We start from the raw sequence: 24,518 nt of genomic DNA, 5'->3' as shown, positions 1-24,518 counted from the left end.
GTGTATTTTTCTGTCTTCTCATTTTGCTTATCTTACTGTGTTTAGGGTCTCCTTTTCGCAGGCTGCAGGTTTGTAGTTCCCGTTGTTTTTGGTGTCTGTCCCCAGAGGCTAAGGTTGGTTCAGTGGGTTGTGTAGGCTTCCTGGTGGAGGGGACTAGTGCCTGTGTTCCTGTGGATGAGGCTGGATCTTGTCTTTCTGGTGGGCAGGTCCATGTCTGGTGGTGTGTTTTGGGGTGTCTGTGGACTTATTATGATTTTAGGCAGCCTCTCTGTTAATGGGTGGGGTTGTGTTCCTGTCTTGCTAGCTGTTTGGCATAGAGTGTCCAGCACTGTAGCTTGCTGGTCGTTGAGTGAAGCTGGGTGCTGGTGTTGAGATGGAGATCTCTGGGAGATTTTCGCCGTTAGATATTATGTGGAGGTGGGAGGTCTCTTGTGGACCAGTGTCCTGAAGTTGGCTCTCCCACCTCAGAGGCACAGCACTGACTCCTGGCTGCAGCACCAAGATCCTTTCAGCCACACGGCTCAGAATAAAAGGAGAAGAAAAGAAAGAAAGAAACAAAGAAAGGAGGAAAGAAAGGAAGAAAGAAAGAAGAAGGAAGGAAGGAAGGGAAAGAAAGAAAAAGGAAGGAAGGAAGGGGATAAAATAAAATAAAGTAAGATAAAATAAAATATAGTTATTAAAATAAAAAGTAGTTATTTAGCAAAAAAAATTTTTAAAGAAAAAAAAAAACGAACAAAAAAAACCGGACGGATAGAACCCTAGGACCAATGGTGAAAGCAAAGCTATACAGACAGAATCTCACACAGAAGCATACACATACACACTCACAAAAAGAGGAAAAGGGGAAAAAATGATGTTGCTCTCAAAGTACACCTCCTCAATTTGGGATGATTCGTTGTCTATTCATGTATTCCACAGATGCAGGGTATATCGAGTTGATTGTGGAGCTTCTATCGGCTGCTTCTGAGGCTGGTGGGAGAGATTTCCCTTTCTCTTCTTTGTTCTCACTGCTCCTGGGGCTCAGCTTTGGATTTGGCCCTCCCTCTGTGTGTAGGTCACCAGAGGGTGTCTGTTCTTCGCTCAGACAGGATGGGGTTAAAGGAGCAGCTGCTTCAGGGACTCTGGCTCCCTCAGGCCAGAGGGAGGGAGGGAGGAGTGCGGATGCGGGGCGAGCCTGCGGCGGCAGAGGCCGGTGGGACGTTGCAACAGCTTGAGGCGCCCTGTGCGTTCTCCCGGGGAAGTTGTCTCTGGATCACGGGACCCTGGCAGTGGCGGGATGCACAGGCTCTCCGGAAGAGGGGTGTGGATAGTGACCTGTGCTCGCACAATGGCTTCTTGGTGGCGGCAGCAGCAGCCTTAGCGTCTCATGCCCGTCTCTGGGGTCCGCGCTGTTAGCCGCGGCTTGCGCCCGTCTCTGGAGCTCCTTTAAGCAGCGCTCTTAATCCCCTCTCCTCACGCACCAGGAAACAAAGAGGGGAGCAAAAGTGTCTTGCCTCTTTGGCAGGTCCTGACTTTTCCCCCGACTCCCTCCCGGTTAGCCGTGGTGCACTAACCCCTTCAGGCTGTGTTCACGCCGCCAACCCCAGTCCTCTCCCTGCGCTCCGGCGGAAGCCCAAGCCTCAGCTCCCAGCCCCGCCCGCCCCGGCGGCTGAGCAGACAAGCCTCTCGGGCTGGTGAGTGCTGGTCGGCACCGATCCTCTGTGCGGGAATCTCTCCGCTTTGCCCTCCGCACCCCTGTTGCTGCGCTCCCCACCACGGCTCCGAAGCTTCCCCCCTCCACCACCCGCAGTCTCTGCCCGCGAAGAGGCTTCCTAGTGTGTGGAAAGTTTTCCTCCTTCACGGCTCCCTCCCACTGGTGCAGGTCCCGTCCCTATTCTTTTGTCTCTGTTTATTCTTTTTTCTTTTGCCCTACCCAGGTACGTGGGGAGTTTCTTACCTTTTGGGATGTCTGAGGTCTTCTGCCAGTGTTCTCTTGGTGTTCTGTAGGAGTTGCTCCACGTGTAGATGTATTTCTGGTGTATCTGCTAGTGTTGGAGGGTATCCTGCAGTGGCGGGGGGTGGCTGTGGCTCACCGTGGAGACAAGGACACTGGCAGCAGAAGTTCTGGGAAGTACTCCTTGGCATGAGCCCTCCAGGAGTCCGCCATTAGTCCCAGCAAAGAGCCTCCAGCTAATTCTTAAGTATGGATTTTAGTATTTATTCAGTGGTATGCTTCTTAGGGTACAAACATATATCTAAAATTAGAGAGGTAGTAAGTAAATATTTGGACTGTGCTAGAAGGCATTCAGCTTCTACTCTACCCATAACTTTAGGGAACATATCTAAAGTGGAAAGTGAGGTCAAACAGCATATGACTTTACATTTTGGCATATTTCCATGGTAGCGCCATATGTTAGAAAAAACTGGAATTTCAAAATTGAATAACCTAGCCTTGGGAGGGGCAGAAACCTTAGTAAATGTACTAAATTGGGGCTTGAGGAAGGACAGCATTTGAGGTAGAGCCAGACCTCAGGGTTTGGACCATTTGTGTGTCTCCACACCTGCCAATTGGACCATTTTTATAATTCTAGTTCAGAGTCTAATGCAGAAAGGGAATATGATTGTTCTAGCTCAGCTTTTCACAGTAGACCCATAAAATGGATCGTGGTAAGCCGTGAATGGGTCAGACTTATTTCATAAAGCATCTCCATTGTGCAACAAATCAGCTTTATTCATAATTCTCCACAGTGGGACGCTTGCATGGACCACGGTGGGGACATTGTTAGGCTAGATTGGAAAGTTGGGTATGACAGGCATCATGACGAACTTATTCATTGTTTAGTGTGCTAGAATTTTTATTTCATCATAGAAACACGGAATCATAATTAAGTCACCGAACACTAAAAATGGCTTTAAGGAGATAAAAAATTTTTTAAATATATGCTTGAGTTAATTTCTTCTCAGAATTACCTAAAGCAAGTACTTTAACCCTTGTTCATTCATGAAGTCATGGACTTGGAAAGGACATTGAAAAAACTCTTGTCCATCTCCCTGCCATCAAATAGGACTATGTTTTAAATACTTTAAAAGTAATTTTTTAAAATCACAAATATTAATCTTTGAAACAAGTTGAAACTGTAAGAAGAATATAAAATAAAATGTACCTTCCGACCCCAAAGCAGTACATTTCAAAGTATATCACAGTGATCTGTCTACATACTTTTCTCAAAAATTTTACAACGAAAGTATATATTCTTCTGTCCTATTTCATAGACCTCTTTCATATCCTGTGCAGCTTATTTGTCAGCATTTTTCTGAGCTCTTGTGTTTTTTTCTTAATTTTTGAATTTAATTTTATTTATTTTTTTATACAGCAGGTTCTTATTAGTCATCCATTTTATACACATCAGCGGGTAGATGTCAATCCCAATTGCCCAATTCATCCCACCCCCACCCCCACCCCCCGCCGCTTTCCCCCCTTGGTGTCCATACATTTGTTCTCTACATCTGTGTCTCAATTTCTGCCCTGCAAACCGGTTCATCTGTAGAGCTCTTATGTTTATTTTGTTATCTTGCTGCTTAATAATAGCATTTTCTTTCAGTTTTATAGAAGAATGTGACTGTTCTCTAATTTTAAAAGGTTCTACCTACTAGTAAAATTTCCATGAATTTCTAAATATGTTAGCTTGAACATTTGCTTTTTTAAAAGTTTTTGAACTTACCTCTTTAAGTAATAATCTTATAAAGCCAATTCTTTTTTTTTTCATGTAGAATCTTTAATTTGATGAACCCTTAGCTCCATTATATCACACATTCCCTACCCCATCCTCCCAGTGTAGTATATCATTGCTGAGGTTAAATCAATATTCATTTCTTGTAAATGTTAAGTACCACGCTGAGTAGGATAGTGTGGTTTTTTTTCCCTTGTATAGGTTTTTTTTTCCCCCTAAATAATTGTGTTACTTTTTTGCTTAGTTTTCATCTTACCAATTGTCAAACCAGTTTGAAAATTCATTAGCTCAGTTGTTTTTTTTCTTGGAACCCCTTTGTCTGGAACCACCTTTTTCTGTTCCATTCGACCAGTTGTTCTTATTTCATAGCTGTTCTATAATCTTGCTTCACCATCATCATGGAACTTTTCTTTGTCTTTCTATTTTAATGGATCTCTGGGTTTTTTGGATTCCTTATTTTCTCTTTCATGGTTTATTTTCTCATTTTGATGGCATACATCCTCCTGTAAGTTCCTGAGAAAGGGTCATGTGAGACAATATTTTGAGATTTCACATATCTGAAAATATATTTAATCTGCTGTCTTCCCTTGTTGATAATTTGATTAGATGTCAAGATTTAGGTTGAAACTGTAATGGTGGATATGTGACACAAATAGTGAACCCAAATGTAAAATATGGACTTAGGTTAATAGTATTATATCACTGTTCATCAGCTGTATTAACATATCACTATTCATCAGCTGTATTAAATGTACTATACTAATGCAAGATGTTAATAATAGGGGAAATGGGGGAAGTGAGGAGTTATGTGGAAACTCTCTATACTTTCCATTAAATTTTCTGTAAACCTAAAACCACTCAAAAAAATATTCCGTCTTTAAGTTGAATATCAGCCGCTTCATATGGTTCAACTTAAAAGTACATACACTTTCACTATTAAGTAAAGTGTTATCAGTCGGGTGCTTCACCCTTCATTCCTGCCATGCCTGGTGTCCCAGAGTTTGGAGACTCTGGTTAAATTTCTCTCCTTTGGTTGTGGAAGAGAAGTACTTGCCGGCGTGCTCTTGGTGGGGGCAAGAGCATGGGTTCCATTGTTCTTCATACAGATTTTCAATCAGTTCCCCTGTTTTTGGCCAGCTACCTTACTGCTGCTTTCTCTGGTACCTGGTGCCTCCAGTTCCTGAGATGTTCCAGGGTTTTTTGTTCACATCAGCTTGCTCCTTGTATCTAGGTATCCCTTCACAAGCTGGCACTTAGGTTTTAGCTCCTTCAACTCCGTTAAATAATTTACCACACTTTATCAGCTCTCCATGTACAAAAATTTGTGTCCTCTGTTGTCTCCTTTTGTATTTTTTGTTTTGTTTTGAAGATTTATATCTTTTTTATTCATTTACTATTATTTGGTGAGATTTCTAAAGGAAGTAGAGAGGCATACTATGTTCAATATGTCTTGTTTAACCAATCTGCTTTCATTTTGATCAATAAGGGTTTGGTTTTAATTCATTTTGTTTTCTTCTGTTTTTAATAATTATTCTAATTTATTGGTTATGTGTTCTCTTTAGAGCTCTGGGCAGCTCTCTTTGGGAGGATGCTATTGAAAGATGGTGCTTTTTAGATAACAAATAATACTTAAAATGTCTGGAAAAATTGTCTCCAGAATCATGGTTGTGAACTAAAGTGTGTATTTTTAAGTTGTTCACAGGGCTTAGAGCTCCTGCCAGAGGACTGTTACTCTTTGGTCCACCTGGAAATGGGAAAACAATGCTGGTAAGAATTCTTTTTATTTTTATTTTTTAAACTTAAAAAAATATATATTTATTTATTTGGTTGTGCTGGGTCTTAGTTGCAGCATGTGTGCTCCTTAGTTGTGGCATGCGAACTCTTAGTTGTGGCATGCATGTGGGATCTAGTTCCCTGACCAGGGATTGAATCCGGGCCCCTTGCATTGGGACTGCAGAGTCTTAACCACTGGACCACCAGGGAAGTCCCAAGAATTCTTTTTTTTTTTTTTTTTTTTTTTTGCGGTACGCTGGCCTCGCACTGTTGTGGCCTCTCCTGTTGCGGAGCACAGGCTTCGGACGCGCAGGCTCAGCGGCCATGGCTCACGGGCCTAGCCGCTCCGCGGCGTGTGGAATCTTCCCGTACCGGGGCACGAACCCATGTCCCCTGCATCGGCAGGTGGAATCTCAACCACTGCGCCACCAGGGAAGCCCCCCAAGAATTCTTTTTAAATGTGCATGTTCTGTTGAGATATTTGGGAGATAATATGAAAAAAGAAACTTTTCATTGTCCCTGAGTCTATTATTTATGACTTGCCTTTGCTATAATATACTTTTATTTATGGCCACACTGCGTGGCTTGCAGGATCTTAGTTCCCTGACCAGGGATTGAACCCAGGGCCACAGCAGTGAAAACGCCAAGTCCTAACCTCTGAACCACCAGGGAACTCCCAATTTTTAAACTAGTTTTTAATGACGAAGTAGGTGGAAACCCACATACGTTATCTTCCATAGTAGTTTGGGGCTGGCTAAATTTAATAGTGTAATTTTCATTATTTTCCCAAGTTAAATAATAAAATTTTACTGTAGAAGAGCTTACCTTACTATATTGAGTATCTTCCTAATCTTTGATTTTTTTTTTTTTTACTATTGTAACAGGTTTATTTAAATAAAATAATCAGCATGATACAGATTTCTTTCTTTTTTTTTAAATTGAGGCATAATTGACATACAACAGATTTTTTTTTTCTGTGTCCTTTTGCCAAAAGTTTTTGGTAGGATTTGGATATCTTTCTCCTGCATAGCTCTCCTAGAGGGAAAACATAAATAGGGAAAGAGTAACTTTTTCCGTTAGCTGTTTGTATTTCTCCAAGCAGTTATCTTCTATAACTAGGAAGAGAATAATACCCTCTTTTTTTTTTCTTTAACCTCTCCCTGTCACTTCTCTCTTAGAGAAAAAGAGAGTGGAAAGAAGCATAGCTCTTCCTAGAGCTTTTCCTCATTGCTGAGAAGAAAACACATTGATTGCCATATGTTGAGAATTGTGTCATGGCTTATATTTTTAGGAAATCTTTTCTAGAACTTAAATTGATCAAATGTGGTTATCTTTTTAAAGCAGTTGAACTAATATTTACCCTTGTGATTTTTAAAGGCTAAAGCAGTAGCTGCAGAATCTAGTGCAACCTTCTTTAATATAAGTGCTGCAAGTTTAACTTCAAAATACGTGAGTATTCTTTTTTCCAGTATTGTCATGTTCTAAGTTACTGTCTAAACGTTACTGTGTTAAGTATAAATGGTAAGAACATTACACCAAAATGTTTTTATTTGAGTTTTATATCTATTATTTAGATATGCTGAATATCACTCTTCAAAGTAGAAAGTTATGTGCATTTGCTAGGTTCTTTTAAAATTGAAATTATTCTGTTAAATACTGTATTTGTTTGCTAGGGCTGTGTATTAAAGTACCACAAACTGGCTGGCTTGAACAATAGAAATTTATTGTATTGTATTTTGGAGGCTAGAAGTCCAAATCAGGTATTGGCAGGGGTCTTAATTTTGTAAAGTAATTAAAAATAACTATAAAATGATACTTTTCCTGGTTAAATTTTACTTCCTGTGTGAAATTTTATACGTAAAATTGTTATTAAAGTAGGTTTACCCATATTATGCACATACTATAACAGAAAGCATTGTCTTGGAAGCTAGGAGGTAGGGATTCCAGCCTAACTTTTACATGCCAAGCTGGCCTTAAGAAAGTATCACTTTAGGCTTTACTTCATTTATTTTTTAAAAATATAAACCAGGTTCTATTTATTAAATACATAGATCTTCTTTCAAATTCATGTACAAGATTTGTTAGCAGTTATGAATAAGTCTTACTATATTTACTTCACTTATAAAGTGTTGATGTCATAAGAGGTGATCTCTTGCAGTTCCTTCCGGCTCTGAGAATATTTGTTTTGAAGATTCTAATTCTGGGGCCTTTCCTTTTTTCTTTTATTTAATTTTCAATAAAAAGAATAGATGCCACCTAGAGAACAAAATAATTTTTGCAGTAGATTACCACAAACCTCATGACTCTTTCGTTAGATGCTTTGGTGCATAGAATGGCTTTAGTATAGTATTTCAGCCCCTGGGAATGTCTTAAGGAGTGTTCATAGACCTCCTAGAAATACTTTGATATTTATTGACAGTGATATTGTGAGAATGGGTTTTCACGGTGTTCTCAATAGAGCAAGTTTTATTTAGAGCATTTTCCAACTTACCTGCTTCTATAAATATACCCTGCAACCTAGGGCTTAAGAATACGTGCCGCATCTCTCTCTTCTCTAGTATTCCCTCTTTCTCAGTAGTTATATCCCAATAGCTATTCCATTCTCAAGTCTTAGGAATGCAGAGTGAAACAAGACAGAGATATTTGTCATTTTTTAAAGTACTCACCAGACCGTCTTAAATAATAAATAAGTAGTCTATTTTCTAAAATTATAAGGGACAATTCAGGAACACTCCCATACCCCCATTCCTTAAACCAAATCTTTGGTTGTTGCAAAGAAAGGAAATTAAATTCCTAGGTTCTAGACTTTTAATAGTGAAATTTAAAAAGCTGGAATAATCTTGCATTTTATGGGTATAACAGTGTATATAATGCCTTGTTTTAGGTGGGAGAAGGAGAGAAATTGGTGAGAGCTCTTTTTGCTGTGGCTCGAGAACTTCAACCTTCTATAATTTTTATAGGTAAGAACATGTTTTCCAACAACTTAGTTGAGCATTTGTAAAATTCCCTTTTCCAAATGTGAGGGATATGATGGGAAAGATTATTCAGAAGTAAAAAGTTTTTTTTAATTTATTTTTTATTGAAGTATAGTTGCAGAAGTAAAAAGTTTTAAAGAAGCACAAAGTTAAAAACTGTCTAATAAATTGAGTAGGACCCATTATATTAATAACCTAAGTGGTAAACTAGAGATCCTTTTATTTCCTCTAGATGAAGTTGATAGCCTTTTGTGTGAAAGAAGAGAAGGAGAACACGATGCTAGTAGACGTCTAAAAACTGAATTTCTAATAGAATTTGATGGTGTAAGTATTGATTATGATATTTTTAATGTGGTAGCATTTTAGGGTATTTTCCTATTGAATGGCCCAAATTAGAAATAAATATCTTTATTATGTTTTTCTTTGTTATTTATCTAAAAGTATTGAAAAAAAAATTTGGCTTATAGGTACAATCTGCTGGAGATGACAGAGTGCTTGTAATGGGTGCAACTAACAGGCCACAAGAGCTTGATGAGGCTGTTCTCAGGTAGGGAGATTTATGTAGAAACGCACACATTTATTACAGATGTATTTACTCACGTGTTCATCTGACGTATTTCTTGTTTCCTTCTCTCTCAATTTTAAGACTAAATTCATTATTTTCCTCTCTATATCCATCTTCTGGTCTCTTGTTACCAACTGAAGATTTTGAGGACAGGACCAGCATGATATCAGGAAAACTATTTTTAACTTTATGGTTTTAGGGAAATTACTTATTTCTTCTGGGTTGGATTAAAGTATCAAAACACCAAAACTGATTTTTACCCTCTTTTACTGGGCTTCATGAGAAGCTGATAAAGCACAGCTCATGGGAGCCATATGCTCTCTTCTCCTGTGTTTGATCAAATGTATTCCCTTTCTACTGGGAGGATAGTTTGGCTCAGCATAAAATTCTTGGATCTCCCGTTCTTTTCCTGAGGAATTTATAACATTGCCCCATTGTTTCTAGGATTGGATGTTGCAGTGTGAAAGTCTGAAGCCAGCCTGCTTTTATTCACATTTATGGGTTAATCCAGTAGGGTTAGTGTCTAATCTCCTTTCTAATACTACTACTACTACTTTTGTAGCCTTTGTTTCTGTGGTGGTTTTTGTTTTCTTTTTTATTGGTTTCCTGATCTCTGCAAACCCATTTTTCATCTTCTGTTGTCTACTTCTTTGAGCCTTTGTATGTCATTTCCTTGAGCCTTTATATCTCACTGAGCTCTTATTTCATAGGAGCCTTTTTTTTTCATCAAATTATTTTATTTCTTGGAAAGATATTTGGTCACAATTTTAATTTGCTTTAAGGCAAAATCCTCTTGTGCATGTTCTTCATTTTATCTGTTTTATGTTTAATGTATTCTTTCCCCTCTTTTTTTTTGGCACCGTTTTTTAAAATCAGTCCTATGCTTTTGTCTCTTTTGCTTATTAATTTTATTTGAATAAGGGGAGTTTTCTTGGAAAACCTAATTTGGAAGGATATTGTAGAAGAGGTAGAAAAGTAAGATAGCAACCATGTATCTTGAGTTGTCCTATGAATACCCTGGACTGGTGGGCAGTCTCCCTGACTCACAACAAAGCCGTACCTGATAAAGAAGTATACGTGTATATAAATAAGCGATTGGGTTGATTTAGTCTTCTTCAACTGAAAAAGATTGGTCATTGCAAAACAGCTTGTCATCTTGCCAGACTGATTGATGTCGTCTTACAAAGATGATGTATCTTTGAGTTTCTTTGTTCAGACTCATCTTCCTTGCCATTCCCTTGCTACTGACTAGGGTCACATGATCTGCAGAGCCAGTCCTCACATGTTTGTTTAAATATGGGGAGGTAGTTTTATTATCCCTCAGAGTGTGCTCTCTGTTTCCTCTGGAAAATTCTGCTCTGACAGCCATGTCTAAAATTTGCAGTGGCAGGTGCTGTCTGTATTCACCTTTGTCAGTGTAATTTTCACTGCCCTAGGCAGCCCTTCTTCATACATTTTAGTTCTGTAAATGTTACGTAGTTTGTTGATGATGGAGTTTACATTTCTGTTTCTGTTGTCCTTGTTGGTTTTAATTGTTTTGTTTCAAGAAGACAGCAGAGATCTGTTTCTTCAACTTCTTATATCAGATATTTTGTTTTAAAGTGTTACTGCTGTTAAAAAAATACAAATACATAAATGGTTAATTTAATTCTGACAATATTGAATTAAGGATTTTTAAACATTAACTAGAATTTTTTTAACTCTTTATTGGAGTATATTTGATTTACAATTTTGTGTTAGTTTCAAGTGTATAGCAAAGTGAATCAGTTATACATATATCCACTCTTTTTTAGATTATTTTCCCATATAGATCATGACAGAGTATTGGGTAGTGTTACCTGTGCTATGCAGTAGGTCCTTATTAGTTATCTATTTTATATATTTAACTAGAATATTTTAAAAGAGTAACTTTTATACTGATAACTACTAAAATGTATTCAAATGCCTTCAGCATTATATTTAAAGCTTTGTTCTTGTTATGTGCTACTTGAACTGAATTATCTGTAAATTCAAAACTGTATTTCTGAGATGGCTTGAATCCTTTTTTTAGGCGTTTCACCAAACGGGTATATGTGTCTTTGCCAAATGAGGAGGTATGTATCTGTGTTTGAATTTTTTTTAAGGCAGAAACAAGAACTACCATCTTGACAGTATTAAGTCTTCCAGTGCATGGTACCGCTGCATTGGAAAAGTTTGGTGGTTTCTTAAAAAGATAAACAGAAAACTTACTGTAAGACCCCAAAACTTCATTCCTAAGAATCTACTCAAGAGAAATGAAAACATATGTCTACACAGACATGTACAAGAATTTTTATAACAGCATTATAAATAATAGCCAAGAACTACAGAGAATCTAAAATAGTCTTCAGGCTTCCCTGGTGGCCTGAATCCACCTGCCAGTGAAGGGGACACAGGTTCGAGCCCTGGTCTGGGAAGATCCCACATGCTGCAGAGCAACTAAGTAGACCCCGTGCTCCGCAACAAGAGAAGCCACCGCAATGGGAAGCCCACACACCACAACGAAGAATAGCCCCTGCTCGCCGCAACTAGAGAAGGCCCACACGCAGCAACGAAGACCCAACACAGCCAAAAATAAATAAATAAATAAATTTTTTAAAATCCTTAAAAAAAAAGTCATCAGTTGGTGAAAGGATATACAAATGTGGTATATCCATTTAATGGAATACTGTTTATCAATAAAAGGAATGAGCTACTTACACATACCATAATATGGATGAACCTCAAAAACATACTAAATAAAGATGCCAGATGCAAAAGATTTCCTATCATATGATTCCATTTTTATGAAATGTCTAGAAAAGGCTCACTTCTGGAAACAAAGTAGATAGTGATTAGGTAAGGCTGTGGGTGGAAGTCGGGATTAACTGCAAACAGGCACAAGTGAACTTTTTGGGGTGATAGAAATGTTCTAAAATTGGATTATGGTGATGGTTGCACAATTCTAAACTTACTAAAAGTCATTGAATTATACACTTCAAAAGGGTGAGATTCCATGTTACATGAATTCATATCTCTATAAAACTTTTTTTTTTTAATTGTGGTGTCTAGCTCAGACCCTTAGCATCCTTGGTAGTAACAGCAGCTACTTTCTTAGTGTTTTATTTGGATTGTTTTTAACTCTTTCAGGAACTCTCAAAAAATTGTTATTTTAACAGATATATGTGTGAGGCTCTAAGAGGTAGATTGGTTTGTATAAGATCATTCAGTTCCTAAATCCTGGATATTTTATTAAGCCAATTCTTAGGACTGATAATTCTTTAAAATTTCTTTTCAGACACGACTACTTTTATTAAAAAATCTATTATGTAAACAAGGAAGCCCATTGACCCAAAAAGAACTAGCACAACTTGCTAGGTGAGTAATTTGATTTAGTCTATCTTGCAGTTGTTTTTTTTTAAGAATTCTTTTTGTTTTTTTTAAAGTAAGCTCATGTATGAAATGAGTAATTTATCAGAAAACTTCTTATTGTTTCATTCTCTACTTCCTTTACCTTCTCTCATCTCATTTTCTTATATATATGGTGTCCAAATTTTAGTTTCTAGATCCTCTAGAAGACATGACCTAAACAGCTAATGATGGTAGTATATATTCTTTTTATAAATTTATTAAAACTTATAAGTGGTATTAAAGTAATTTTTAATAAATTTATTTTATTTATTTTTGGCTGTGTTGGGTCTTCGTTGCTGCATGTGGGCTTTCTCTAGTTTTGGTGAGCGGGGGCTACTCTTCGTTGTGGTGTGTGGGCTTCTCATTGCGGTGGCTTCTCTTGTTGCAGAGCACGGGCTCTAGGCATGCGGGCTTCAGTAGTTGTGGTACACGGGCTCAGTAGTTGTGGCTCATGGACTCTAGAGCGCAGGCTCAGTAGTTGAGGCTCACAGGCTTAGTTGCCCCGTGGCATGTGGGATCTTCCTGGACCAGCCCTCGAACCTGTGTTCCCTGCATTGGCAGGCAGGTTCTTAACCACTGCGCCACCAGGGAAGCCCTGAAGTAATTTTTAAAATGTAAAACATCTCATATCTGCCTACACCAACACATATTTTCACTTAAACTTATTTTGCTTACACATAATTTTTTTTTCTTTTTTTTTTGGTACGCGGGCCTCTCACTGCTGTGGCCTCTCCCGTTGCGGAGCGCAGGCTCAGCGGCCATGGCTCACGGGCCCAGCCGCTCCGGCATGTGGGATCTTCCTGGACTGGGCACGAACCCGTGTCCCCTGCTTTGGCAGGCAGACTCTCAACCACTGCGCCACCAGGGAAGCCCCACATAATTTTTTTAAACTTTGACTTCTTCAGCTTTTTTTTCTGAGTGGTGTATTAAGTAGAAACTGAATATAGGAGATACACTCATGAATTTTAGTCATTGAAAAAAATCTCATAAAGTAATTTAAAATGTTCAATAAGAATGTGAATAGCTAGTTATGTTGGTAAAAACTCTGAGTTCCCAGATACCTAAGAAAAAATAACAAATTCAGTACTTGGAAATACTGAGATCCTTCTTTGAATTCCAATAAAATATTTTGCTAATAATGTTTGTGCAGTTATTTAACATAGTACATGATAAGTAAATGCTTTTTTTCCCTGTTTTATTTCCCTCTTCCTCTTTGCCTCCCTAGTTCTTAGTTCCCTTTGATAGTGTCTTGGCTGCCCAGGATCTCCACTGTGGCATCCCATTCAGGTGTGCCTCCTTTTGCCAATGTCTTCTATCCCAGACCCTTCCTTCACCCTGTCTGTCCTACATTTAAAGAAATCTTCCTTGATTGGCCCTCATTTCATCAAGGCAGTTCTCTTTGTGAAGATAAAGACTCATTAACTTATAGAGAAGTAATTGTGGTTATGTGTCAGTTGGCCAGCAATGGCTTATAGATGTTACCTTTCCAGGGCACAAATTTACAATTTAATGGAGCCTCCTGGAGATATAGTATACTTTAATCTAAAGGAATGGTTCTAATAATGAAAATTCGAGGCATTATAAGGAACCAGTCGGCTGTTTGTTTTTAGCAAGTAGGCCTTCCTCTGCCCTTCAAATCAAATCACATAGCTGTCTGCTTGATAACAAAGGCAAGCTAGGTTTTACTCTCTTATTCTGTGGAGATTTAAATCTGCAAAGGTGAAAATAAGTTGCTCTTTCTTCTTTCCCATTCTCAGAATGACCGATGGATACTCAGGAAGTGATCTAACAGCTTTGGCAAAAGATGCAGCACTGGGTCCTATCCGAGGTAGGAATACAAAAGCTTGAAACATTTACAACTGTTTATTAGACCACTTCAGAAGTTTAAGAAGTCCCTATTGAGAGGTATTTTTTATTAGTAAGAAAGCAGTAAAACTATATCAGTGGAAAACTTGATTAAAACTTGATACAAAGTTTCTAGACTTAGGGTCAACAAACCTTTCTGAAAATAGTTTTAGACTCATGGGCCACATATGCTCTGTTGCATCTTCTTCTTCTCACTCTTCTTCTGACTCCTCCTCCTCCTCCTGCTCATCCTCCTCTTTTTTTTTTTTTTTTTTCCAACAACAACAAAAAGCTGTGAAACCATTCTTAGCTCACAGACAATACAAAGACAGTCCGTGGATGAGTGGTGGACCATGAGCCCTGTTCTGGACAGCAGGTTTCGCTTCTTGATAGTAGGTTAGCAGCAGAAAACTCAAGAAAATGAGAACTTTTTAAAGCAAGTGGAAAAGAATAATAAAGGGAAGATTTTCTTATCTATTTTTTGGTTCTTTTCATTTCAGTATTCTAGTATGACTTGAAATTAATGTGTGTAAGGAAACATATAAATAGAAGTTTTAACTTTTATCATTATATGTTATCTTTGAAAAATTGCAGCAAAGTATATCATTCATTGCTCTGTTTTGATTCAAGGTAATTTGTTGACTCTGAAATAACACATCTATCACTTTTAGGTTATGTTAGATTAAACTCACTGTGATAATCACTTTAGACTAGATGTTCTCAGCTACTCTTCCACAGGCAGCATGGGCAGTGGATGGGTGATGCTCTCAGGTATGCACTCAGATTACTGGCTATGGTGGTAAAATTGAACATGGAACATTCAGCTTCTAGAACATATCTCTAACAGTGAAACAGGGTACTGATTAAGAACTGCTGCTTTAGAGAATAATAAATGTAATCTTGAGAATATAGTTTGAAACTCTGGGTAAAGCATTTTAGTCAAGCTTTCTTTCTGCAGGAGGCATGAAATCTTGTTCAGATACTGGACTCAGAATCAGTAGCTAATGTATAAATCGTGTATTTTTTAGAATATTTTAGCTGTTATTCTGAAACAAAGTTGTTGGCTTAAAACAACGAATGCCTTTTATAAAGAACAAGTTGTATTATTTTAAGTTTACTATGAAATTTGTAGAATCTGTTGTTCTTGAGCAATATATAAAGAAATTGAATGCCTTCCTAAGAAGGAATATTATTCTAAGCATTTATAAATTGTATGTGCTCTTAATATTAATGTATGTCTCTTTTAATATAATGATTTATATTGAACATATACTTTTAGATTATTGTACTTCGTTAGTTTAAACTTGGAAGTCTTTTTTTTGTAAGTGACTTTTATATTTTACAGAACTGAAACCAGAACAAGTGAAGAATATGTCTGCCAGTGAGGTATACTATTTTACAATTATCTTTTTTTCGTTCTGGTCCTCTAGATTGTAAAACATATCTTTTGTCTGGATTTTTCTAATTTATCTGATTAGAAACTAGAAAAAGTTAATTTTGCTTCATTTCAAAATATGGAGGACTGTCCAACTAGTCTCTTATGGTGTCCTTTGGTAATACACAATAAATATAACATAATCATTAAGTCATTTTCTGTCAAATCATATTACATAAATACTAAACAGAACAAAATTATAGGCAACTTGAGGATTTTATACATTATGAATATAGCTTGTAACAGGTTAATCCCTTGATGTTCTATTTTGTTAGTTTTTCAGTAATGTTTATGTCTTCCTTATAAAAGCAATACAGTTTCCATTGTAATGTAATTCATTACGTTTAAAAAATATGGGAGGTCCCCTTATGAGATGCTGAAGCATTTCTTCTGAAAAAAATTGCCAGCAAAATATAGAATTGGATATGTAGAATGATCATAACTATGTAACCAGCCAGTTTAAATCAGATTTGAATTATGTAACTTATCTCTCAGAGCTCAGATAGCACCGAAACATTACTAACCAAAGAGACATCATTCTTGGAACAGAAGAGAGAATAGAACTCCAGTGGAGTCCAAATGTGAACTGAAAACAAAACAAACAAAAAAAAACAATAAAAAACCCCAGAGCCATGGGCTAGAGGCTGGTGGCTGGCTAGGGGATCTGCACATTACATTGCAGAGAGTCCTGTCCAAGTGAACTCTTAACATAGAGAATAAATGTACTTGAGTATGAGTACATTTTGGCAGTCTTTTTTCTTCAGGCTTCCAAGTAAATTTGAGGTTGTCTTCAGGCATCTTGTGCATGGTGCTTAACCAACTACATTACTAAGAAAGCCTTCAGACTTCTTGCAACCACCTTTTTCCATTTCAGCAGTCTAGTTTACCTGGAGTGTGTTTGACATGAATGAAGCTTAGGAACAGAGAATTCCACATGTCATATACTTTGGTGTTTAGCTACTATTACCTTAAAAATTCATGTTTAAAGTATAAGTTTCAGGTCCCTTTTATCTGATTCATAATTTTGATTCCACATTTTTCTAATTTTTAAAAATGTATTAGTACTGTCTTAAGGTTATAATTTATTTACAGTATCCCATCAATATATGATTTTTTAAAATGTTCTTATACTTATAGCATAACCTAATAGTACTTTTCTACCCAGAAAGTAAGCATTGTGCATGAATTATTTCTTTTCCACACACCACTCTCCCTACCTTGGACTCAGGACAGGTAAACTTGATATTTCATATATGTACTCTGGCCCCCTAAAGTTGAGGAAAGGCCCATTGTGTGACATTTTAGGCCTCTGTCTTTGTCCCTTGGACAGACCATATACTAAAATTAAAACTACTGAATGAATTACAAAAAATAACATTTTTTGGTACCTTTTGTGACCATTCCACTAATTATGTGTAGTCAGGTTACAGTGTTATAGTTTTTGGTTCTACTGTATGCTTTCATTCAGTTTAAGTTTATTTTTAACCTAATGATTTTAGTATTAATAATTTGATAATAGCTTTTAGTCATTAGTCCTGGGTTATGAGTTAATATTTTTAAAGAACTTAGAAAAGTCTGGCAATAGTGAATACTGCATAGGTATCCATTAAATAATTTTAAAATACATAAATACTAAATAATGGCAATTTATTATAGAGATCAAGGAAATCCATTCTATTATTTATGAGATGACAGAAAAACACAAGTAGTTTGGTTTTAAAATTGTATACTAGAATTTTTTTCAGCCATTCTTCGGTACAATTTTAATAATTGTGTTATCAGGTGCTGGTCTATATGCAGAAATTTAGATGAGATATACCTAATTTGCCTTTTATAGTTTATGAGAATAGAAACTCAAATAATTGTGTTGGAATTCTGTGTTTTTAAAAGGTAGTGCTGAAAATCATTGGTTATAAATTCAGAGTATAATGTACTTTGTTTATAAAGCACACAGTTTGTATCCAGTTCAACTTTATTAGTTCTTTTATTATTTTGTTTTGATAAGACTTCTTTGCTATTTATTTTTCCCTCTTTACTGAACTAGCTACCGGTTGATTTTTCCTGTTAATATACATTAGTCTCTTAGTAACTTTAAAATATCATATTTTCTATATAACTTTTAAAGGTTACTTTCCATTTACAGTTATTACAAAATATTGGCTATATACCCCATGTTGTACAATACATCCTTGAGCCTATCTTACACCCGATAGTTTGTACCTCCCACTCCCCCATGCCTACATTGCCCCTCTCGCCCTCTCCCTGCTGGTAACCACTAGTTTGTTCTCTATATCTGAGTCTGCTTCTTTTTTGTTATATTAACTAGTTCGTTGTATTTTTTGAATTCCACATGTAAGTGATATCATACAGTATTTGTCTTTCTCTGTCTCATTTAGTTCACTTAGCATGATATCCTCCAAGTCCATACATGTTGCTGCAAATGGCAAAATTTTGTACTTTTTTATGGCTGAGTAGTATTCCATTGTGTGTATAATATATGTGTGCATATATATATATTATACACACACACACACACGCACACACACCATATCTTTATCCATTCATCTGTTGATGGACACTTAGGTTGCTTCTATATCTTGGCAATTGTAAATAAGGCTGCTATGAACATTGGGGTGCATGTATCTTATCAAATTAGTGTTTTTGTTTTTTTCAGATATATACCCAGGTGTGGAATTGCTGGGTCATATGGTAGTTCTAGTTTTAGTTTTCTGAGAAACCTCCATACTGTTTTCCACAGTGAAATACACACACACACACACACACACACACACACCCGAACTATGAACATAAATTAGAATTTCATCAAAAGCTTTTGAAACCTTAATCTTAATAACAGATATTCAGGAGTATCATAGATTCAATTACATTCATCATTCTTCTAAATTTTGGGCTTTAGGAAGAGCCAGTGTGTGTTTTACAGTTAAATAAGGAGCAAATAGGGGTCATGCAGCGATTATGGTAACAATATATCCTTTTCCATTTTGACAAATTTTTCAGATTAGGCTACAAGTTACAAATGTAGTTGATTTTCTTAATCTATGCTATGTTGATATTAGAGAGGATGTGAAGTAGATTGGGTTTTATAAGAGTAATAAAAAGAATAATATAGATAAATATCAGTTGTTGAAGTTTTATCTCCAGTTCTTCTTTAACTTCTCATTTGGGAGCAAAATATACATGGGATAATACATAAGTGATAATTTTTAATACCGGTCATCTTGTGCCAAACTCCATTTTGCCTTTTGAAAATCCTTAGGTAAAAATTAGGTATTTATTAACTCAGTATTGTTTTATTTTACTTTCTTGAAGCCAATTAAAAATCTCAGAATATAAGACCAAATTGACATAAAAATGTATTATAAGCAATACCAATATTAGAAAATTTCAGACATAAGCCTCCTCCAAGAGCTCTTTAACTGCTCTTGTAGTTAAAGAGCAATATTTCCTTCAAAGTCCTGTGTACATCTTGTAAACTCCTCTTTCCTTTCTGATAAACCTGGCATGAATTTAGCTAGAGTGTGTTTGTGGTGAGTGAGACTTGAGAGTGCAAAATTCCGTGGAACTATACGCAGAAAAAAAACTGGAAGGAGATAAGCCAATAGTTGTTGTATATCTGAACGGTGGAATTGTGAGTGATTCTTTTTTCTGATTGTCTGTATTTTGTCAAATTTTCTGTAATGAGTATGTTTTGTTTTTATAATGGAAAAATATTGCGATTTAAAATGTTAATACCTAGGAGCTAAAACGTGAAATGAAAGTATATTGGTATAGCATTTTGGTAGGATTTCTTATATAGCAAACTTGCCTAATAAAGAATAATATATAAAATAAGATGATTGGCATGATTTTCTAAGAATACATCTCTATATATTTTAACATTAATAAACAGCATCATTACTTTTATCCATCATTGGGTTAACTATTGCATATGTGTTCATCTATCGTCATGTGTGTTTTTTTTAATCTAGATGAGAAATATTCGATTATCTGACTTCACCGAATCCTTAAAAAAGATAAAACGCAGCGTGAGTCCTCAAACCTTAGAAGCATACATACGTTGGAACAAGGATTTTGGAGATACTACCGTTTAAACCTGCAGAACGTTTTACTTTCCAAGAGAGAAACCTACCATCTTCTATGAATAGTTATCTGCTACAGAAACTCAGCCTAAGTTTACAGGACTTTTCAGAGTCTTACAATTATTTGTGCACCCCAGAAGATGAACCGTAAAATAAATTTAAATAAAGTATACAATGCAAATGGAATATTTTGTTTAAGGCCTTCTTGCCTTGATGGTCACAGATATCCCGATGGGCACTGTAAGTTAGAGCAGAACAAAAACTGATTCTGGTCTTCTTTACCAATATAATCATAATGTAAATAATAATTTGTATATTATGTTGCAGATGAAAGTATTCCAGAGACAGTGAATGGTAGAAGACACAAGAGCCTTTGGTTGTTTGTCTTCTGACATCTTTTCTTAAAATAGTAATTTTTCCTATTTTCCTTTCCTACTGTTGTCTTTACTACACTATGGGTGATTGGAATGCCAAACACTCTGTTTCTTTTTTTTTTCTTTTTACAAATTGTGTGCCAAATGAAACTTTTTCCTATGTAACAGTAGTAGGAAAAAAGTATTTTGAAGGTTTTTTTCTTCTTCATAAATCTACAGACATTAAACAATGTATCCTTTTCACTTTTTATTTTTCTATTACCTTTCTACCAAACAATTTAGAAAGTAATATGATAGCAACAAAACAAATCTAGTGAAATGGAGGAGAAATTTTGACGTTTTCAGACACTCTGTCATACAACATGTAGATTAGTCCTCCTGTGACCTGATGTATTTTTTTTTCTAATATATTTGTCAGAAATCTATTGTAGACTGTTAACTTATTCCTAATGGAATTTATTTTCTGTTAGAATTCTAATATTTAAGAAAGCCAATTTTAACTGCTGTAAAAGTGGTTTCTGTGCAAGAGAAGGGAAGTACTAGGAGCTAAGACATTTCTAATTTATTGCTTATTACTTTCTTACTGTTTATAGGATAATTACAAGCCAGTGGATTTACCATGTTTTATTCTTAATAATTATTAATCCCTCCAGTGAAACTTTAAAAAAAATTACTGAATTTTTATACATTGCATACATTTTATAGGTTTCTTGTGCTCACTTTGTTAACTAAAAAGTTTTAGTCTGTTAAGCTGCCTTTTGTTCCCCAAAAATGTACAGTAATTCTGTTTCTTGTTTGTATAAGTATGCCTGGGTTTTTATTATAAAAACGTCATTGTAGGAAGTAGAGACTCATATCATGGCCTTTTAAATATTGTAATAAAGGCAAATAGATATTTGCCCTTAGTTTACTGGTTAAAAGTTTGTTTATAGAAATTTTCTTTGGTGCTTTTATGTAAAATGTCATGGGTGGAAATAATAATTTTATAGTAGTAACAAATATTTTTCATTTAGGAAAAATACCTTTGGTTTAGAGAGAATATATTAAAGTTAAAAACTTGCCCCCACTAGATAAGAATTTTATAATGAAGACATACATTCTTCTTCACTTTACTCTTTCTCATCTTAAAGATTTATCTAAATATAGAAGATGATTTCTTAAGATCATGTGCTATCTGTAACCATAACTTAAATCATGTTTCTTCTAACCATAGAACTCCCTGGATAATAAAAATGAGGGTTGAGATAAATAGAAAAAAATTTTTTAAGCCAGAACCATACATATTTTTAGGTCATGAGTAGTATCTTTCTAAGGTCTCAAACACTAAACCATCCAATATAAAATATTGATAATGACAGATGATGAAATATACACGATGACAAGAATTAGGAACATCCCAAATTAAAACATTTTCAATAAAGCTCATAAAATTTCATTTTTTCTTTTCATTTAGAAAAAGATTAACATTATTGATACTTGGATAACTGGTCAATCGTATTAAAAGTCTGTGTGCTTTAAACTCAACTTTTAAAATATAAACTCCTTTAAAATTATCATAAAATTATCTGCAATAATTGAATATAGCTCACTTTTTATTGGGAAAGGTTTTAGGTAACAAAGACTTCAAATGTTATATAAAAGTCAAATTAATATTGTTATAAACATTGATTCAGAATTATATTACTGTATGAATATCCATCCGTGTATGGAAGTTACTTTAATTTCCTGATGAGGTCTAAAATTGAGCTTAGTGCTACAGAACTATTTTCTTTGACTTAACTATGACCAAGTTTTATTTTAAGCTGTGTTTCTCTCATGGAAGGGCCATAAACATAGAATAATTATGTAGTAGGATGTGTAAGGGATTGGTTTGGTCTTTTTCAATAAAGATAGAAGTTGCTGAGGTTTCCCGAATTAGTATTAGGCTTAGATTGTGACCTTGTAGATTTTGCACTGAGCTCTGTGTCATGTTATTTCGTAAAAGGTAATGTTTAAACATTAAACGTTAGTGTGTTGTTCATGTAAATATGGCAGAGTTTCGTAAACTAAATTAAAACTTACTGATGTACTGGACTTTGAGCCAAGGGAAAGAATCAATACTGTCTTTCCAGATATCTTAAGGGTAAAAGCTTATTCTAAGACAGTCTGCCAATTGAGGTTATTAGATTTCCGACTTGCATATATACTTTGTGCTTGGGAAGAATTGGAGGAAAATCAGATACTAGAATTCTAATTTAATTAAATATACAGCAGTCTTTGTGTATAGTGTAAAATTCATTATATTTTGTACAAAAACTAATTCTTTTGGTAGAATGAACCATTTACAGTTTGTTTTTGGACTCTGAGTCAGAGGGTTTTTCCTTTAAATGCCTGTCTCAGTTTTACTCTGGTCTTTTGTACCTTTCTTCAGAAGAAATGAATTAAAAGGTTCAGCTGCATAAGTGGGTTTTTATCCTAATGGATTGGAAATAAATTATAAACTTTATTTTGCTTTTAATTTTTTTATTTGAAATTTTTCGAGATTTCAGAGGTTGCAGTCTGGTATTGAACGAATAGCTTTTATTGGACTGACTCTCTTGCCAATAAAAATGTAAAGTCTGAACAAAGTATAAAAAACTGTGATTAGAAGACTCTAGAAAGCAATCAAAAACAGGCAAAAACAGCACAAAATCATATACTAGAAGAGATCCACATTAACTAGCTTTTTACCATGAGGGCAATTTCCAGCTTGTGCAGTGTGCTTGGAAATAGAATTCAAGCAGAATGTGACAGTCTTGCTGGGCTGAGGAGTCATTTGGGGCTTCTAGGACAGCTTGAAATTAGGAGGGAAATTTTGAAAAGGAGAGAGCTTCAGAGATCTAATCCCCCAAATCTGCTTGCAAATTCTTTTCAAACGCTTGGTGGATTCCAAAATTGTACCTGTGCGGTGTGATATTCAAAGGAACCCAGCAGAAAGCAATACTTGAAGTCCAAGGAACTGAGTAGTGGTAACAACGGCTGGACGAATACAGAGCGAATAAGAGGGGTTTAGTAAACACTTCTGGTTTCCCATTGAAACCCAAAACGGGCCGTGGCTTAGGAGGAAGGACAACATCCCAAAACTAAGGGATGTACTTTAGGACTCTGGGCAAAATGGGAAGAAACTCACTGAAACAAAGCTTAAAATCAGGCTTTCACAGCATCAAGGTTATACATTAGTAAGTTAACAGCTAGCCAGAATAAAACATTGTTTGGAAGAAAACAAAATCCAGAGTCTTTACAACATGTCATTCACAAAGTCCAGTACAAAATAAACCTTAAGCATACAAAGAAAAATTATATGATCCGTAATCAACAGAAAATATATAGAAGCAGATACACAGATGACCCTATGTTGGAGTTAACAAAATTATTTTTTAACAGCTTTAAAATACATTTAAAAATGTACAGGGGAAAAAATGGTGGATCAATAGATTGGGATTCTTGGCAGAGAAATAGAAACTGAAAACCAAATGGAAAGTCTGGTGATTAAAAATTAGAATCTGAAATGAAACATATAGTGTCTAAATTTAAATGTTCACTGGATGGGCTTAACAGTAAACTGCACAAGCAGAGGAAAGAAAAGTGGAAGACAGCCAGTACAATTATCAAACTGAAGCACAGAGAAAAAAAGAAACAGCAGAGATTTGAGACCTGTGGGACAGTATCAGTCTAATGTAAGGTACTTTTGAGGTCCAGAGGAGAGGAAAGGAAAAGAATGGGGCAAGAGAAATATTTGAAGCAGTAATGCCTGAAATTTTCTCAAAATTGTTGGAAAACATCAACTTACAGGTCCAAGAAGTTCAGTGAATTCCAAGCAGAATAAATGCAACAAAGATCACATCTGGGTGCATAGTATTGCAAAACACACACACACGCACAAAACCAAACCAAATCAAAAAAATCTCAAAAGCAGCCAGAGAGGGGAAATGACATTACACTTGAATAAACAGTAAAAGTGGTGGCTAACTTCATCAGAAACAATGGAATCCAGGAAATGATGGAATGACATTCTTAAAGTGCAAAAATCATACACTACTATATAAAAAACAGATAAGTCCCTACTGTGTAGCACAGGGAACTATATTCAATATCTTGTAATAACTTAAAATGGAAAAGAATCTAGAAACTTTTATATATATATATATATATATATGAGAATCACTTTGCTGTATACCTGAAACTAATACAACATTGGAAATCAACTGTATATCAATTAAAAAAAATAAAGTGCAAAAATTAACAAAAGTTAACCTAAAATTCTGCGTCTACTTAGAATGTTCAAAATAGTAAGACAAAATAAAAGCTATTCCAG

At 35.7% G+C, this 24,518-nt stretch overlaps 1 protein-coding gene across 6 annotated transcripts in view; it reads left to right on the top strand.

The window, feature by feature from the left end:
* The window catches only part of SPAST (spastin), a 62,486-nt gene extending 39,816 nt beyond the window's left edge, over window positions 1-22,670 (top strand). For 4 of the 6 annotated variants that reach the window (XM_067703327.1, XM_067703326.1, XM_067703323.1 and 1 more), the window contains 10 exons: window positions 5,403-5,477; window positions 6,861-6,932; window positions 8,368-8,443; window positions 8,691-8,782; window positions 8,926-9,005; window positions 11,074-11,116; window positions 12,319-12,398; window positions 14,189-14,259; window positions 15,622-15,662; window positions 19,701-22,670. In XM_067703327.1, the coding sequence (XP_067559428.1) occupies window positions 5,403-5,477; window positions 6,861-6,932; window positions 8,368-8,443; window positions 8,691-8,782; window positions 8,926-9,005; window positions 11,074-11,116; window positions 12,319-12,398; window positions 14,189-14,259; window positions 15,622-15,662; window positions 19,701-19,823 (753 nt within the window). In that variant the 3' untranslated portion in view covers window positions 19,824-22,670. Of the gene's footprint in view, window positions 1-5,402; window positions 5,478-6,860; window positions 6,933-8,367; window positions 8,444-8,690; window positions 8,783-8,925; window positions 9,006-11,073; window positions 11,117-12,318; window positions 12,399-13,656; window positions 13,719-14,188; window positions 14,260-15,621; window positions 15,663-19,700 lie in introns of all 6 variants that reach the window. The other 2 variants (XM_067703325.1, XR_010934090.1) reach the window with 2 other exon arrangements.
* The last annotated feature ends 1,848 nt before the right edge of the window (window positions 22,671-24,518 follow it).

This window comes from Pseudorca crassidens, chromosome 14 (genome assembly GCF_039906515.1).
Source record: "Pseudorca crassidens isolate mPseCra1 chromosome 14, mPseCra1.hap1, whole genome shotgun sequence".
Taxonomy (NCBI): domain Eukaryota; kingdom Metazoa; phylum Chordata; class Mammalia; order Artiodactyla; family Delphinidae; genus Pseudorca; species Pseudorca crassidens.
This window is presented reverse-complemented; position numbering and strand designations above follow the sequence as displayed.